Source organism: Passer domesticus, chromosome 6 (genome assembly GCF_036417665.1).
Source record: "Passer domesticus isolate bPasDom1 chromosome 6, bPasDom1.hap1, whole genome shotgun sequence".
NCBI classification, from domain to species: domain Eukaryota; kingdom Metazoa; phylum Chordata; class Aves; order Passeriformes; family Passeridae; genus Passer; species Passer domesticus.
Window position 1 is genome coordinate 5016350 of NC_087479.1, and position 17296 is coordinate 5033645.

Below are 17296 nucleotides of genomic sequence, written 5' to 3' on the forward strand. Positions count from 1 at the left end.
CTGCTCTGGGGTGAGTAAGCATCAGGTTTTCACTGGAGTCTCTAATGGCTTTCTGCACTGGAATTAATAGTGTAGGCAGGAGTGTCAGGAACCTCAGTAGGTCGATTTCTATCTGCACATTTAGGATGTAAATTCTGCTTGCACTCCAGTTATTGCCACCAAGCCACCTGACCCAAGCCCTGTGGAAAATGCAGTCCTACACCAGTCTAGTGCAGATATGGCTCCTTAGCATATTGTTTTGACAGCAGAACAGAAGATATGGAGATTAGGAAGCTGTAAGGGCTTCATATGATTGGGATAAGGAAGAAGAAGCTGCCACTGAAACAGATGGGATGGAAAGAAAAAGCACCATCCTAGAATCAAGTCTGCTGGCAAAAGTACTTGAATCTGCAAAGTTTGGTCTTGTTAGTGATACTGACTGCTGCAAAAAGAGGAGAAGGTATTTCACAACACTGCCATTATCCTCAAAATAGTGAAGAACATATGTTTTCAGGTTATAAAACACCTGTGGAAGTCAAGGGAGCAGCTGTATACTAGAAGTTATAGTTAACTCAGAGCTGCAGTTCACAATGAGATCAGTCACCTACACTGCTGCTAATTATTTTTTATCAAGAAAGCATTCCAGCCCTACATGTCAAGAAAGATATGGCTTGTATGGCTTGTTCCAGTGTAATGAGTTATATATTATAACCTCACTATAACACAATATTTTATAATCTTACTATATCTTGTCCTTGTCTAATTCTCCTGTTTTCTAGAAAGCTAAAGTAATATTTCACTTTAGTTTATTTAGCTTATCTTCACTTATTGTCACTCTCTGCAAAATAGACCCCACTTCCCTAGAGCTAAAATGTTCTGGCAAGTGTTTGTACAACCCTAGAACAGCATGTATTTTAAGCCTGGATTTAACATCATTTTTCTGCTGCTTGTGTGAAAGGCCTGTATATCCTCCCAGATATCCATTGTGGAGAGAGAAGCAAAACAACAAAAGCACTTCTTAAAATAATTCCACTAAGACCCAGCTTCATGGAAATTCAGCTTCTGACTCTGAGAAACCATCATAATATTTTTAATACTTGTCAGCTACAGACAAAAGAAAATGTTTAGCAAAAGATGAAGTCTGAAGCTGGAAACATTAAACTGGCACTAAGCACAGAAGCCTGAACACTATTCCAGCAGTTAACACTGAACTGCTTGTGTTCTGTGCATTTAATAACATTCCATCTGTTTTGAATATTTTATCAGCAACACCATGAGCTTTAGCACCTCTGCATGAGAAAAGGGCAGTGGAAGGCAATAACATTTCTTGCAGAGCTGTGAATTCTTACAGGGCTTCTGGAAGCAGCAGGACAACATGCATGGAAGTGCAAAGCATTTAGCAAATGAAAACAACCACATAGAAATGGCATAGAAAAATGGATTTGTCTTATGCCCAGACTAGAATGCTAGGACAGGAGTAAGGAGAGTGCAGAGGAAAAATAATCCTGCACTGTAAAATATGGTAGATGACTACAACTAGGAGGTGGCCCAGTAGAGAAACAAAGAAGCTCAAAGGCTACATTGCAGTAGAGGAACTAAGACGCCTTAAAACTTGACAAGTGGGAATTTGCAGTGAAGATGAGACAGCAGTGTGCAATGGCAAAGCTCAAGGTTTCAAAATACTGAGAAGTGACAGTGAGAGACAAAGATTATGGAGAGAAGGTAGCCTTGCAGAAAATAACAAGCTGGACAACCCCCAATCATGTGACACAAATCTAGGAATATCTACAAAAATTTCTTTTGAATAGCTGGGACAGATGAGGATGAGCTATCCCAAGTGCCCACACTAATACTAGAGAGAGCATGCATGAAAGGGAGTGGCAGTAATAGACATTAGCTAGGTTATTATAGGAGCTCTCTTCCCTCACAGTTCAGATGGTCTTGATATCTGATTGAGTAAAGGAATCTCAGACCCAATGGAAAAATAAAAACATAGGAAGAAGCATAAGAACACTAATCTTCAGTGTTGACAAATATGAAAAGTGAGTTTGAATTCAAAAGTTAAATAAATACAGCAATTACACATTTAAATATAGTGTCTTACATTTGTGCATATTCTACTAAAAAAACACATATGTTCACAGAAGAGTATCTTCTACCTAATCAAGAAATGCACATGGGTGTAGAGGGCACTTTTGAAAAGTTGACAGTAAAAGAGTGGAGTATCTGCATATATATATATATTTATATTAAAATTTCACTATCAATCATCTCTCATCCCAAGATTCCACTGTTTACCAACAGCTTAACTCAGGAGTCTGCACTGATGCCTCATTTCAGAAATTGCAAGGTTAAAAGTGAATATTTTAAAATGGTAAAGCAAAACTCACAATTCCAACTGCCTGAAAAAGTGAACCATCATGTTCCATTTTTCGTTTTCTCTGAGCATTATGCAAAGCTAGCATCTTTGGATTTAGTTCTTCATCCAGTGCAGTAGATCTAAGAAAAATTGATTCAGGCTGTTAAGACGTTTCTACTTTCCTCGAGCCATTCTTCTTTCGTGGACACTTTTATATACAACATCACAGAACTGAATTTATGAACTCCACTACTTTTCGTTCATAAATTGACTTATTTCAACAATCATTTTCTATGAGCATAACAAATGTTAGCCTTTAATCTTGCTGTGAAGCTCAGAATGAGTTTTAACAAAAATTTTTAAATCTGCAGAAAAAAAGCATAAAAGTTCAGCAGTTCACTATCAACAGAAAAAAGGGAAGGAAGGGTGAGGGAAAGTCTATTCTGAATATTTCTATGTACAGATAAATATTTTACGTATCACAAATCTCATGTTTGATTTAACATAGTTTTCTATAGTGATAAATATGTATTACAGGCACCACAGAACATCACAAAACACATTCAGTTTGAAAAGCAATACCTATTGCTTGTAGATATCTGTAAATCTGGTATCTGCAGTATCTGTAGCACAGACTGTAGTTGCCTCTTACCTCTAACACAGTGGACAAGGAAAGCACCAGAAACATTGTGTGGGTGTAGCTACCTAAATTGCCTACTGCATTTTTATAAAGGCTGCACATCAGGTACAAGAGTGGAACAGAATTTTTACAGTAGCTGGCTTTTACATGAGGTGCTTAGGTAAAAGCTACCATGAAATTACCTTTAGGGGAATTTACTATTAAAAAAGGACTCAAATGAGTCCTTTTTTAATAGTAAATTCCCCTAAAGGTAATTTAAATGTCCAAATTTAAACGTCTCAATTTCTACTCTGAAGACCGCTGAGGATGAACACACACAGAATTTATACCTAATTCCTTGAACACACACCAGAGCTTAAGCCGCACTTTTAAAATACCTTTCATTCAGAGTGACTGTTAGCAAGCTGGGTGCTCCCGGAGAAGGCTTTTCCACCTGCTCCCCCGTTCCCTTCCCTGCCCTGATGGGAGAGGCGGTTCGGCTCCTGCTGGCGTAGGGCGAGGCGGGGGCGCTGCCGGCCTCGGGGCCGCCGCGCGCGGGCGAGGACGGGAGCAGGGCGGGCTTCAGCTCCTCCGGCCTGGCCTCCTCCGGGCTGCCCGCCGCTGCCGGGCCCTGCTGGAACAGGGGCACGCTGCCTGCACTCTGCGAGCTGGGGGAGCTGCTCTCCAGCGGGGACAGCTGGTCGAAGGAGCGCAGCTGGAAGTCGTCATCCATCGGGATGTAAGGAGCCAACATTTCTAAATCTAAATCGGTTTCCTGGAATGGACATGAAGGGGAACTTAGCAGTGTGGAAGAAATCTCAGTTATGACTTCATCAAGGCTTTTCCTTTTACCAAATCCTTACAATTTTTTTGTATTTTACATTTTAATCAAAATATTACATGAAAAGGGAAGGAGGTGCCTGAAAATATTCTAAAAAGGAAAAGAAGTACACTCAGAATAAGATGATAAAGAATTTTAAGTTACTGTACATTACCTGAGTAGAGAATGGATTTTTTGCTTCTGTATCTATGGCAAAGAGTTTCTCCACCAATTCCAGTTTGAATTCACTGGCCATATCATTATCCACATCAAAGCAGTAGTCGTTGGGACTACTGGGCTGTGAAAACATTTTTAACATAGTTTTAGGTTTCTGTCACTGCATCACTTGGCATTGTTACCTACAGATTCTCTACAGAATGTTCTAATGTAGAAACTAATCCCAAGCTGTAGCTGCACAAAATTAAAATGGGAAAGGAAAACATTTACATTTACCAGTATACACTCAAATTTACCCCACCAGGGAAGCACTTGTTTAACTGAAACCTGGAAGTAGTCTCTACAGTAATTCACTGCAAATACTTTGCTGTTTAGGGAAGTTGTATCTGAACCAAAAAGATCAATCCCAAGCTCTCCTTATTTCTGTGAGATAGTATTACATACATTTGCAAGACTCCCTTTAATGAAAAGATATGACAATTTATCAGTTTCCTCAAATCATGGTGTGAGCTTAAGTCACAAGGTAGAAATAACTTCAATTCCTGTCCTGGCTGCACCCTTAACCAGATCTGCCCCACAAGCCCCAACAGCACATCCATTCTAATGACAGCATATCCAAATTACAAAACTCACCTCAGGTGAACTTTGGCTGGTACTTGCATCAGAAGGGCTGGTTGGTTGTTCTTGCACCTGAGGCATGGTAAAAGAAAGTTCGAGTGGCTCTGTGTTTGGCTCCAGCTTTGATACAACTTCTCTATTGAGTGCAGGATCAGCATTGCTACGAAGTGGCTTTGTAGTTTCAGAGGCAGGTAGTGGGGACATTGCCATATTTATATTCTGCAATTTCTCACTGGATGAGGGGAGCATTACATCGTTATACAAAGGAACTTCATCACATTGTTGTTCATCAGACTCTATAAAAATTAAAAGAAACCATCAACCTAAGTAACAATACTGTGTGTGTCTATGGACCTCATTAAATTGAAACAGCAGCTGAAATACCACTGGGCAAGTGGTACTGGGAGGTTATTTTATGAAATCCACTACAAAAAGTAACTTTGCTAATTAACATGCTCTCCAATTTAAACACACACCCACCATTACTGCTGAAATCTAGAGAGATAATTGTGTCTCCAGCAGCTGGGGCTAGCACAGTTAAAGCATCTGGTTCCTGTTTAAGTTTTTCAAATAGGCTGTTGGTATCATCCAGGTCATCTTTACTGAATATTTTGGTCATTTTCATGTCAGGAGATTCCACTGGTTTCAGCATACACTCAGTTTGTCCAAGGGAAAAAATTAAGTCCTTCTGAACAATTCCACTGTCAGACAGAGAAGAAGATGACTGTTAAAGAACAGCTAAAAAGAAGAAGTTCTGGCCTAGTAGTTTTGTAGGTTGAAACCCACCCACTCTCCCCACCCAAAAACCCCAAGCTAAACCAAACAAACACCCTACCACACATTTCCCACATAATTATCAAGATAAGAGCTTTAAGATTTTTTTTTTTTGTTACTTATTCTTTCCTCAAAAGTAACAGACAAAGCAAGCACTAATTGTGGTGCAATCATAGAAAAAGTAACAAACATAAACATGCTTTTCTGAAAGCATTGAAAAAGGAAAAGATTTTTTTTTAAAGGGGAAAAAGTTAGATATTTCCTAAACTACTTTTCTTTGTTTTAAATGAATGTGCAATATCTTGATAGACCTATATTGGGACATTCACTGAAGTTTTGAAAAACTAATTTAGGACTATTAGACATTTGCAGAAGAACAGCCAACCAGTCTGGCCTCAGCTGAAGCTTTCAACTAAAAGAGGAGTTCTAAGGAATAAAAAGATAGATGGGATTGAGAGTGGCACCACTACTGCTGCTCTGACTCCATGACAAAGTTATTGGTGGAATTAACTGCTCCAGACTTGGGACAAAGATTAGAGAGTTCTCTAGAATGCACACAAATGCTCAAGTGCTTCCAATCATACAGAAGAGGCTGGCTCTACACTCATTTGCCTGCAGAGATCATCTCCTGACATCACTAGACCAAAAAAGCATTTTGCTCTCAAATACAATTTCTAATCCTAGGACTGGCAATATTCTAAGAAAAATTTCACTGGTAGGGAACAATAGCATCATAACTCAACAGTAGCACTATACTCAGCAGGGGACCAGTGCCATCAGACTCTGACTTGGTCTTCACTAAAAATGATGACAAAGAACACTGAAGTCCACTCAACTTACCTCAACACATAGTTCACACACACTATGCACTGTGGCTGAGAGTTCTTAGTGTTGTATATGACAGTTGCTTGAGTTTCAACCCAGACATAGCCACCTTGTTTGGCCAGCATTCTGTACTGTCCTGTTGTCACCTGCCCCTTTGTGAACACTAAAAGCAGAAAGAACACCAGCTTCAATTACAGGCAGAAAACCCCCAGAACTGTTTGAGGTCAGTATTCATTGCAGATCCCTATCTGCAACTAAAAGAAAGCCCTTGTTCTTCTGCTCTTTCCCCCAGGGCTGTCTCTCATCTCCCGCAGTTTGAGGGCTTTAAATTCAGTTTTCACTTACTGTCATGGTGTGTTTTGGTCAGATGATCAGAATCCAGTGCGTGATAGTACTCATAGATTGAGCGACCCAGGAGCTCCTCTGGCTCATACCCCATCAACTCTGTAATTCTTTAAAACAAAGGAAAAAATGGCTATGTGAAAGCAGACATGGACCAGCACAAATATCCAAGCATTTGGAGGCTTGCACATCTAGAAGAACCTTAAGAATCACTTTCACATATATCAGCAGTAAATTTGGTTTACTGGGACTTCTCATTTTAAAATAAATTGCTATTTTGATGCTTCAAAAGAGAAATTTCAGCAGGCATAGGATTTTACTTCTTACTGAGTATTTATAAATCATGTAGTGGGGATAGGATTAAACAAATCCCCAGTTTTAGACATTTTGGTCTTTTTGCTTCAAGGTAGACCAGCTACTTACAGACTGTCTTAGGCAAACATGAGAATTTAACAAAATAATAAAGATACTCTTCAACAATTTTAATCCTGCAACTAAAGAGAAATTAGGAATCAGATTTACTCTTCCCACTCAAGCACTGTCTGCTTTTAAGGCAAATGGGATTTTTTTAGTCTCTAGAGGGCAGTGCTAACCAGGGAAGTGCTTGTATTTTGCATCATTCTAGATAAAGAAAGTGACCAAATAAGTACCTTTTGCGTGTACCATTAGTCCTAGAAAAGTTGTTATTGCAGAGGTCAGAAATTACCATGCATCAACATCTTTCTGCACCTAACTGCAACAACTAACTAGAAACTCACTTTTTTTATAAAGGAAATGGGTAGTAGCAAATGATACCAAATTAAAAACAAACAAAAAAAGTGAAATAAACCAACCCCAAATAAAAAAAACTTGAGCTATTTCCTTCATTTGCATTTATCAAATTTATCAAGCAAAGTTCCCAGAGGATAGGAAAATAAGTCTGATGTCTGACTACACCCCTGATTTGCACCAGAACACAAAATCTCATTTTTCAACAGCAGATGTATTGCATTAAAAGTACAGCTGAACATCTGGGGTTTTTTTTGACAGAAGAAAGCAGACACTGATCCCCTGAGGAAGGGACAGAGAGGGAAGCAGTAGCAATAAAATACATCTGACAAGTATTACACACACAACCTTTTCAGTCACCAAAATGCCCCATCTTTGACAAACCTAAAATCCTGCTTTTTCAATGTCTGGAAGAACCTTCTCATTTCAATTTAAATCGGTGCCACTACAGTAAAGACCAATTTGAAGAGACAGTTAACTGAAGGCAAAGGATTTATTAATAGACTCCTAGAATGGCTTGGGTTGGAAGGCACCTGCAAGACCCTCTTGTTCCAAACCCTGCCATGGGGTGCCAACCCACCTTTCACTAGAGCTCAGAGCTCCATCCAGCCTGGCCTGGAACACCTTCAGGGATGGGGTAGCCTCATCTTCTCATCAAGAATTTCTTCCCAATATCTAATCTAAACATGCCCTCTGTCACTTTACAACCATGGTTCTGTCACTATCTGCCTGTATAAAAAGCCCTTCTTCCCTTTTGTTATTCCAAAGTGAAACCCTGCATCCTCCTTAGATCTAAAAATCTGGCTTTTAAGACATCCTGATCAGTTAGGAAAAGCCCAAGTATGCCATCAATTCATTGTCAAGATGAATTAAGTTACAGAGAAGGCAATTATTAGCCAACATGTACCAGCCCTTTCAAATGAATGATTTTTTACAGTAGAAATCATATACATTACCTTTCATCACAATAGGAAAATTTCATATCAAGACTGTGACGACTGAGGAACGTTTTACTGTCCAGGGGGACCTCAATGTTTGATGGGTGAGGAATAGGTTCACAGATCAACACCAGGCAGGTCATAGGAGGCTTTTTGTACCCGCAGTGAGTCTGGTTCCCACACGTGTCGTACACACGGATGTGGCCAGTGCAGTGCAGCACCTGCAGGGCAGTTGGGTTTTAGAAAGAAACCAGGTTTGCTCTGTCAGACAACACAATCCTATCTTCACCAGCACACCCAGAGCCAAGTTCTTCCCCACCCCACCCCTCAAGGGATGGCTGGAGGACAGCGGTGTCCTCCTCCTCCTCACCCCCCACATGCTGGGATGGGTTCACAGCCCAACTCCTTCCTCAGCACTGGCTGAAGCAACACCAGAAATTGCTGCATTTCTGTCAACCCTTCTCTCTAGTCACTGTAATGACAATTCTCATGAGCAGCTGCCTCAGCAAAAGGTATCCACAATTTCAATCTGAAAGTTATGGTAATAGTAGAAACCCCCATTTTAGATATTCTGCAGAGCTGATGACAGAGATCAAATACATTCTTCAACAGACAGGAACTTTTGCATTTTGTGGGGTTTTCTTTTAACCATTCTGAAGCAGAAATAGTCCACAGACAGCAGCAAAGAAGTTGTTTGATCCAGAATAATCAAATTCAAATCATAAAAGAGAACTGTGAGCCATAATCCACTGGATACAGTAAAAGGTTACTTTGTCCAGAGGAGAAAATGCATTCACTGCAGAAAGTTATCAGGCTGGCCTCTTTTTGTTCCAACTGTTACAAAAGGGAGAGCCAGCAGCTTCAAAAGAATGGCATTGAAGTCCTTCAGAGAGACCTCAACTATCACATTTTCAGTGACAAGTCAAAAGAAATCAGGGATCAGCATAAGTGATGTCAAGTACTTTTTTTCCCAGAGAAGGCTTTATGCAAACATATTTGGTAATTATAATTGTTTGTAAGTAAATGGCCTCTAATTTAAAATGGAAAATTCATTAAAAGAGTTTTGAAAAACTGATTTTAAAACATTGTTTCAGTTACCTCTGTGATGTAGTCAGCATTAAAATTCAGCATACTGAAGCACGATTATTAACTTATAAAGTACTTAGTGAAATTCAAGCTCGTTACATGAAGCAAAAATGTTGAAATACAGTGTTATGACATCTGAAGAGGAAGCTGCCAAACTATGCAAATATTTCTTTGCATTAGTTACCTTCCACGTAGCAGACTTTATATTCACTGTTCTTCCCCTGCTGGTCAGTGTACACTTCATTCTGAGAAAAAAGCTGCGCTCCGTGTTTTGCTCTTTGCCCTTTTTCACAGGACCTAGCAGAAGCAAACAGCAAACCCATTCTTAAAACACTCGGATCATCTTCCAAAGGCATTAAAAAAAACCTCCACAAACATGTTATAGAACTCTAAGGGAAGACCCAAAAAACAAACTAAAAAAGATTCATACACCTAACAGCACTTCTAATAATGGTATTTTTCAGAGCAAGTTTTACTATCAAGTAGATAAAAAAGCCCTGAAGTTTCAGAGAGTTCATAGAAAATGGTTTGTGTTGGAAGTGACCTTAAAGAGACCATCTCATTCCAGCCCTCCTGCCATGGGCAGGGACACATTCCACTATCCCAGGCTGCTCCAAGGCCCATCCTGCCAGGGATGGGGCAGCCACAGCTTCTCTGGGCACCCTGTGCCAGGGCCTCAGCACCCTCAGCAGGAAGAATTCCTTCCCAAAAACCACCTAACCCTGCCCTCAGTCAGTGGGAAGCCATTCCCCTTGTCCTGTCACTCCAGGCCCTGGTCCAAAGTCTCTCTCCAAAGTCTCTTGGAGCCTTTTTAGGTATAGGAAGGGACTCAAAGATCTCCCCAGAGCCATTTCTTTTCCAGGGTGAACAATCCCAGCCCTCTCTCAGTCTGTCCTCACTGGAGAGGCTTTTGATGCAGCCTAGTTTTAATAATTTAAAATCAGGTTTGTATTTGTAGCCAACTCCACACTCCCAGATTTCAGGAAAAAGGAGCAGGAAGAAAGAGAGACCAATTGGAAATTTAATATATTTTAAAATTGTGACACAGGACAAGAAAAACATATGTAGAATAAGAAGCCTTGTTGAGGTGGTTTCCACTGAAATGCATCAGTAATTCACTATGAGGAGGTTCAAACCAAGCACTTTTTGGGCTCATTGCTCTTCAGGACTGCAAGTTTTTCAATTCAAAACTAACAACTCAGCTGTTTATATGCATCCAAGTATTTCCACGGTGATTTACACTCTTGGAGTAAACAGGGACCAAGTTTTTAAACACATTATTAACATTCTTGGGAGCAAAAAAGTTAAGAAACCCTAATACAAATCAACATTGGCAGCACTTATTTTTTCCTTGCTACCAGCAGGCTTTAAGTTAAGTTTTTACCTGTACGGAGGAGAACCTTGCAGAGTCAATTACTAGTTATGCTATTGTGGGCAAAGAAAATGTAACTGATGCTATCAGGAGAGCTGCAAGAGCTCACAATGTGTGCAAGGAGGAAATGCAGCACCCAGGAGAAGGAGCAGTGGAAGAGCCAGTTTGCTGAGGCTTGCTGAAGAGCAAGGACCAAATCATGGTAGAGGGGGAAGTTTAGAACACGTGAGCTTTCTTCTGATACAAGTTTATACAATAATTTGCTCTCATCCTCCACAGACAATAGTAGCTATGAAATTCTTCATGGTGGCTTGCACTGCAGTTACTGGCTTGACAAAATTAACTAGAAAAATGCTAACTTGTTTATTGCTTCTAGCAGAGGCAAAGACTAAAAGGCTCAAGCATATTTTAGGCTACTTTAGAATTACCTTGATAATGGAGGAAGTGAGTGAGAAACTAAAGCAGAATTCACAGAAGCAGCAAAAACATTTAATTAATTAAGTTTTAAGAGTTAAACCAATCTAGAAATTGATAGCTGAAGATCACAACATTACTGTTACCAAGCCCTGATGCATGAGGCTCTGCTTCATGAAGCAGCTGTAAAAGATGGAAGAACTTTCAAGTCTGATTCAGCAGCAGACATTATTTTTTAAAATGGCCAGCTTTGAAAGTTTAAAAAGCAGCTTCATAAAATGAGAATGCAGTTCTGTTTCTGCCAATTGCATTTATATTCACTTGCACTTGTACAGTCCCAAAGGGGAATATTTAATACTCAATTCAAAACCAAAATAATTCCACTGATGTAAGAGCTGCAGTAGAAGGCAACCTGGGAATACTAATAAATATAAAAATGTACTATTACTACTGTAATTTTAGACTCCTGTCTGCCAACGTCATTTGCAAAACAGCTTTTGTAATAATGGTTTCCAGACATCTGATTCCAGTCTGGCCAATTTAGACATGCTTGAGATGGTTTCATGAAACTCAGTGATACGACATTTTAAAGAATAAGCTTTTGCAACAAAAGCAGGTTTTTTTACACTGCTTTAGGGAAATTGCTCCCCCACCCCAAGATGTATTACTGTATTCCAAAGGGGGAGGAAGGGGAGAAGTCCAGTCTAGCCTTAAAAACATACTTCAATTCTAAGGGCAGACAAATTTACAAAATGCTCACAAAATCAAAGTCGGGCTCTTAATGCTAAGGCATCTTATCAGGTCCTTTCCACAGAATTAAACAGGATGACAACAAAAGATTTACACAAGATTTACAGTGCTACAAGAAAACAGAGGTCCGGTTTATTAATTTATCACTATCTGAATTCAGAGTCCATATAAACTTCATTTGATGAAAGAGAAAGTAGAGGTCAGATTTTAGGCTTCTAACTACTGAGTAAAGCAGATTTGTTTGGAAGCATGCAGGCTGCCAAGTCTTTATAGCCTTTATCAAATCTTTAGAAGACATAAAAGCTGTAATTCATGGGCAATTGTTAAATTTCAAAGCACACAGCACATGTAAACATGGTGTTCTGCTCTCTCAGATGGAGAAAAGAAGAGCCAGAAATCTGTGAAACTATACCAATTTCATGCACCAATTGAAAGGTGCAGAGAAGCATCAACCCCAAAGCCCTTTTTGGGTCCATTTAAGTATTCCCAGATCAGTGTCTTGGTGTCCTAAAATTTAAATACACTATCTTTTTTTTTCTCTTGGGTATACCACCACAGATTTCTGGAAGAAAGCATTTGTTCTCAGCTGTCCTGTAAAGGCGAGGCCAGACCAAGACAAATGCACCAACTGAGCTTCTCCATGTCCCTCTACAGCAACTGCTTAAAATCATTTTCATTCAACCTACCTCTGATTTTATTCCTGTAGGCACTTATTCTTTCAACCCTCAAAAACTCCATTTTAGTAATTAATTTTGTTAGATTAAAGAATCCTACTGAAGCCTCATTTCTTCTATAATTAGGATATGGCCAAAACATTTGGTTATTCCTGTTGTTAGTGTCTCTCAACAAGGTTTAATTTGAGATTTAAGAAATAGAAACATATTAGCTTTTGAACTCAACACCATTTTCTGGCAGATATCCAACTGTATTAATGCCAACAGAAACCATCCATAACTAAATTAAATTGATTTTTTTTTCTTTCTTCTCACCATTTCTGTGCGTAAGCATTTCCCTCAGCTCCTCGTGGTCACATGGATGAGTGAAATCAAATACACTGTGCCCCGTCAACTCAAACTGCAAAAATGAACAGGTACATGGGTGTTTAACTTCATATACACAAAAATGGAACAGCTTTTTGAAAAGATATTAGGAAATGTCAGCATTTCACCTGAGTGAGTCCCATACACTTGTTCACGTTTTCAGACATGTAAATCATGTCCCCATCTTCAGACAGAACCATGACAAAGCCATCAAGAGCTTTCAAGTAGAAACAGTTCAGTTCCTTTTCCATTTTGGCTTCTGTCTCCAGCTCACCTGCAAGCAGACAGATATTTTTGTTTAAGCAAACCCCAGCCATTCTTCACTTATCAGCAGGAATGACTTCTGGCACCAGTCTGCAAGGAGTCAGTCTTGCAGGATCATTCAAAACCAGTATAATTCATTTAGATAAATCATCAATTCTTCAAGCTCTAGTAAAGGTATCAGAAATCACAGAAAAGCAGAATGAGGTTAACCCTCTGTGCTGTTATGTAGTAACCAATAAACTTTCCACCTTAAGGAAAGGGCAAAAAAATGTGGCAAAAAAATTATCACCCATCTCAAAAAGGGATTCTAGACTTCTCTCAGGGGCTTTCTGGGAGAGTTCTCCAAGTCTGGCTACTGAAGTTACTCCTCCACACAGCAGAAGCAGACATGCATGAGCACAAATATCAGAATACTGATAGCCATGGCAGGCTCTCAGCTACAGGGTACAACCTGACTCAGATATTCCTGCAGAGACAACACATCCTCAGCTGACTTCACCTCCAGAGGAGCACATCACAGAAACACAACTTACAAAACTATTCCTTGCAGTTTATTTTAAGGGGACACAACTATAGTTAGCTCGGTCAACCTTGAGCCAATTACCTACAATCAAGAAAGCACAGCTGGAACAAACAAGGTTAGAGGAAAAAGAGTTTAAATTAAGGAATCTCACTTTGGGAGAAGGGTCAGATGAGACTGAAAAGGGCATGACAGCTGTGATGAGACAACCAGGATCACCAGAATAGAATGGGAAAAAATGAAATCCATTGAACAGTGGATTTTTCCTGTATCATTGCTAACAGCTGATTTCTACTGTCAGGTCTCCCACCTTCCTTCCCAGAGCAAGAACACAGCTAATAACACATCCATTAATTTTACTGCTGACAGGACAAACAGATTCTTCCTCCAGATCCCTCCCAGATGGTGCCTTACCAGCATCCAGCAGCTTCCTCATGCGCAGGTAGCTGATGGTGAGCCTCATGATGGACGCCTTGTCCAGGTGGGCACTGACAGTGTGGGGCAGGGGCAGCTGGTGGGCCAGCTCGTAGAACACCTCCGACTCCTTGCTCCTCCTGCACCGGGCTGCATCCCTCGACTTCTCTTTCCTGCGTTCAGAGCTAATCCTAGAGAAACAAAGTTTCGGGTTCATACAGGGAAGTGAGCTCTCTGTGTTTGAAACTAAGTTGCCCAGCGGTCAAGTGAACCAGTTGTGAAAGTTGAATAATGTAAAGACGTGGTTTAAAAGTGCAAGTGTAATTCTTTGTATCAACTTCTGCCCCGGTTGGGCTCTGCCAGAACTAAATTCAAACCCCGAGTCTTCCAATGAGACACTTTCTTCCAAAGAGAAGATACTTTCTTCCAAGGAGACACTTTCACACTCAGAACCCTTCCAGCTTATCTCATACCTTGAGTGCTGCCTCTTCAGCCTCCAAATCCTGACCCTTCAAGCCCATTCAACAAATCACAGAGTAGTTAATTTCCAGCTCAATGCTCCCACATCACGGATCATGTACATTCTCCAAGTTCTTCCTTTTTACCATCCTTACAAAGCCCATCTAACAGGTCAGATAAGCAAAGGTACTCATTTAACATGAGATATGCTGCTTTTCAAGCAATCCAGAAAGTCCCTTCCCCAAAACCATCTATGATGATTCTATGATTCACTCTTTCTCCAGAAAAGCCCCTTGCAGAGCCTCCCCTGTACTGGAAAACAATACCTCATTCTCCTTCCACTGCCTCTGTAGACCTGCCTCCTCCAGAACACGAGGTAAAGAGCAGCTCACCGAGGGAGAGCACTGAAACAGTTAAGACTGTGAGTAACAGGGAGAATTCCCCCTTTTCCCAACACCCACACCAGGTCACTTCTGCCTTATGCATCTGGTCAGATGAGTTTTGAACTAAACATTTTCACATAGGAGCTCCAAATTTTTCACACATGCAAACAAGAACTCAGTGCTGCTGTGGTCCCTGAGGAAATAAATGAGCTTTTATTTTTAAATGAGCAGTACAAAACCACACACTATTATTGTATTAAAGATTTCTTTTTATGCATTTAAATCTTCTGAAGGCACCCTGTCTTCATTTTGCATTCACCTGAGATATAAAAGGCAGTTGCAGTTTGGGAATTACTTTTTTTCAGATTTCACAAGACTTAAAAGCCATCCACTACCACTGCCAAATTCATGTTGCTAAGTCTGTGGATCTGTGCAAAAGTCCTTTTTAGTTAGCACACATCTTGTGAGAGGCACCACAAATTACAGAGCAAAGCAATTTATGAGCTAATGATCCCTGGGACATAATGAACCAGATTTAAAGAATCAGAGAATGGTTTGGGTGAGAAGTGACCATAAAGATCAACCAGTTTCTACCCCCCTGCCATGAGCAGGGACACCTTCCACTATCCCAGGCTGCTCAGAGCCCCATCCAGCCTGGCCTGGAACAGGAATGGGGCAGCCACAGCTGCTCTGGGCAACCTGTGCCAGGGCCTCACAGCCCTCAGAGTGAAGAGCTTCTTCCCAGTATCTGATCTGTATCTCCCCTCTTCAGTGTTAGCAAATACATACCCAAAAAACATTTTCAGTCCTTTACCTGGTGTGCTACTCACAGTGGCCAAAACCTTGCTTAGTTTGTGCAGAAACACAGGGGTGACAATACCACGCTGGAAGCACAAATGTCTTGACACATGGAAGAAGTTTAATAATCCAAGAAAAAGACAGAATAAGCTATCAGAATCTCTTTTACCAATTTGATAAAACTGTATGCCATCCCCACCATCCTCTCCTCCTACTCCTGCCAGCAGAGAAAAACTATTTCTGTGGAATGAGAAACATTAATGGATTGACATAATAGTAATAAAGATCTTTGGGGAACTAACTTATGGGAATTATAGTTGTAAAAAACTCTGGACATACAACAGTCCCATTGATTCCTGTGAATATAAGCCCATGTTCCTAAGAAGGGTGGCCTAAAATATCTGACAATATTTCCCCACATTGAAGATTTCTTCATACTGAATTTCCCTATGACAACAGATGTTCCTGTTGTAGTGATGGATATCTTGGTCTGAGAAGCTTGAGGCTCCTGACATACAGGTATATCTGGAAATAGCCATTACGAAAAGTCTGACCTTTAACAATACTGAAAAAATATTTTAGCTATTTAACCTGACTGATTAAATATTTATTACTGAAGACAGGACTCAAGCACCTTTTCTCTTGGTGGAAAACTAAGGGTGGAGGGGAAAAAACATCTGGATTCTCTTTGTCCTCCTTCCTGGACCACAGATTTCACTGTAAGTCTATTTTGTCAAAGGTATTTCAAGGTAACTGTCGTGGTTTAACCCCAGCCCACAACTGAGCACCACAAAGCTGTTTGCTCACTACCTGTCCCACCCTCGTGGGATGGGGAGGAAAACTGCAATGAAGGTAAAACCCATGGGTCAACTTAAAAACAGTTTAAAAATTGAAACAAAATAATAATTGCAATGAAAAGAGAGACAATAAATAAAGAAACAAGACTCAAGACAGACAGGTGATGCTCGATGTGATTGCTCACCCACCCTCTGACTGATGTCCAGCCTGTCCCAGAGCAGGGACCTGCACCTCCCAGCCAACTCCCCCAGTGTACACCCTGGCCATGACACTCTATGGTTTGGAATATCTCTTTGGTCAGTCCAGGTCAGCCGTCCTGCTGTGTCCCCTCCTGCCTTCCCGTGCATCTCCTCACTGGCACAGCACGGGAAACTGAGGAGTCCTTAACTCGGGGGAAGCACTGCACAACAACAGCTGAGACCTCAGTGTGCTGTCAGCATTATTCTCCAAAACACAGCCCTGCACCGACTACTAGGAAGAAAATTAACTCTGTCCCAGCTGAAACTGTAACAGCAGCTCAAGAAATTCTGTTGCCTTAGACAGATTCACCTTTATACATTTGATTTTTGTTAGCTACACATTCAAGATCTCTTCACCGGCAAAATGTTCATCCTACAACAAAACTCAGAGAGAATTACTGGAAGTAAATGACTGCCCATCCACCCAGATTCCTGCAGTTTTGTCACTGCTTCCTTTTCAATTGCGAACACTTTAAAGTTAAAACTCCCCTGCTTTGGCAATCAAGCTGAGCATTTCAAGTCCACAGGTTTGTCAGGCTT

General features: G+C 40.5%; 1 protein-coding gene across 1 annotated transcript in view; it reads right to left on the reverse strand.

Moving 5' to 3' along the window:
• HIF1A (hypoxia inducible factor 1 subunit alpha) overlaps nucleotides 1-17296 on the reverse strand; it is a 34278-nt gene that overhangs the window by 5622 nt on the left and 11360 nt on the right. The window contains exons 2-13 of the mRNA XM_064422947.1: nucleotides 14080-14270; nucleotides 13010-13155; nucleotides 12831-12915; nucleotides 9490-9602; nucleotides 8238-8440; nucleotides 6517-6623; nucleotides 6187-6334; nucleotides 5053-5273; nucleotides 4588-4868; nucleotides 3953-4075; nucleotides 3356-3732; nucleotides 2370-2478 (exon numbers count right to left, since the gene is read on the reverse strand). Coding sequence (XP_064279017.1) covers nucleotides 2370-2478; nucleotides 3356-3732; nucleotides 3953-4075; nucleotides 4588-4868; nucleotides 5053-5273; nucleotides 6187-6334; nucleotides 6517-6623; nucleotides 8238-8440; nucleotides 9490-9602; nucleotides 12831-12915; nucleotides 13010-13155; nucleotides 14080-14270 — 2104 coding nt within the window. The remainder of the gene's footprint in view (nucleotides 1-2369; nucleotides 2479-3355; nucleotides 3733-3952; nucleotides 4076-4587; nucleotides 4869-5052; nucleotides 5274-6186; nucleotides 6335-6516; nucleotides 6624-8237; nucleotides 8441-9489; nucleotides 9603-12830; nucleotides 12916-13009; nucleotides 13156-14079; nucleotides 14271-17296) is intronic.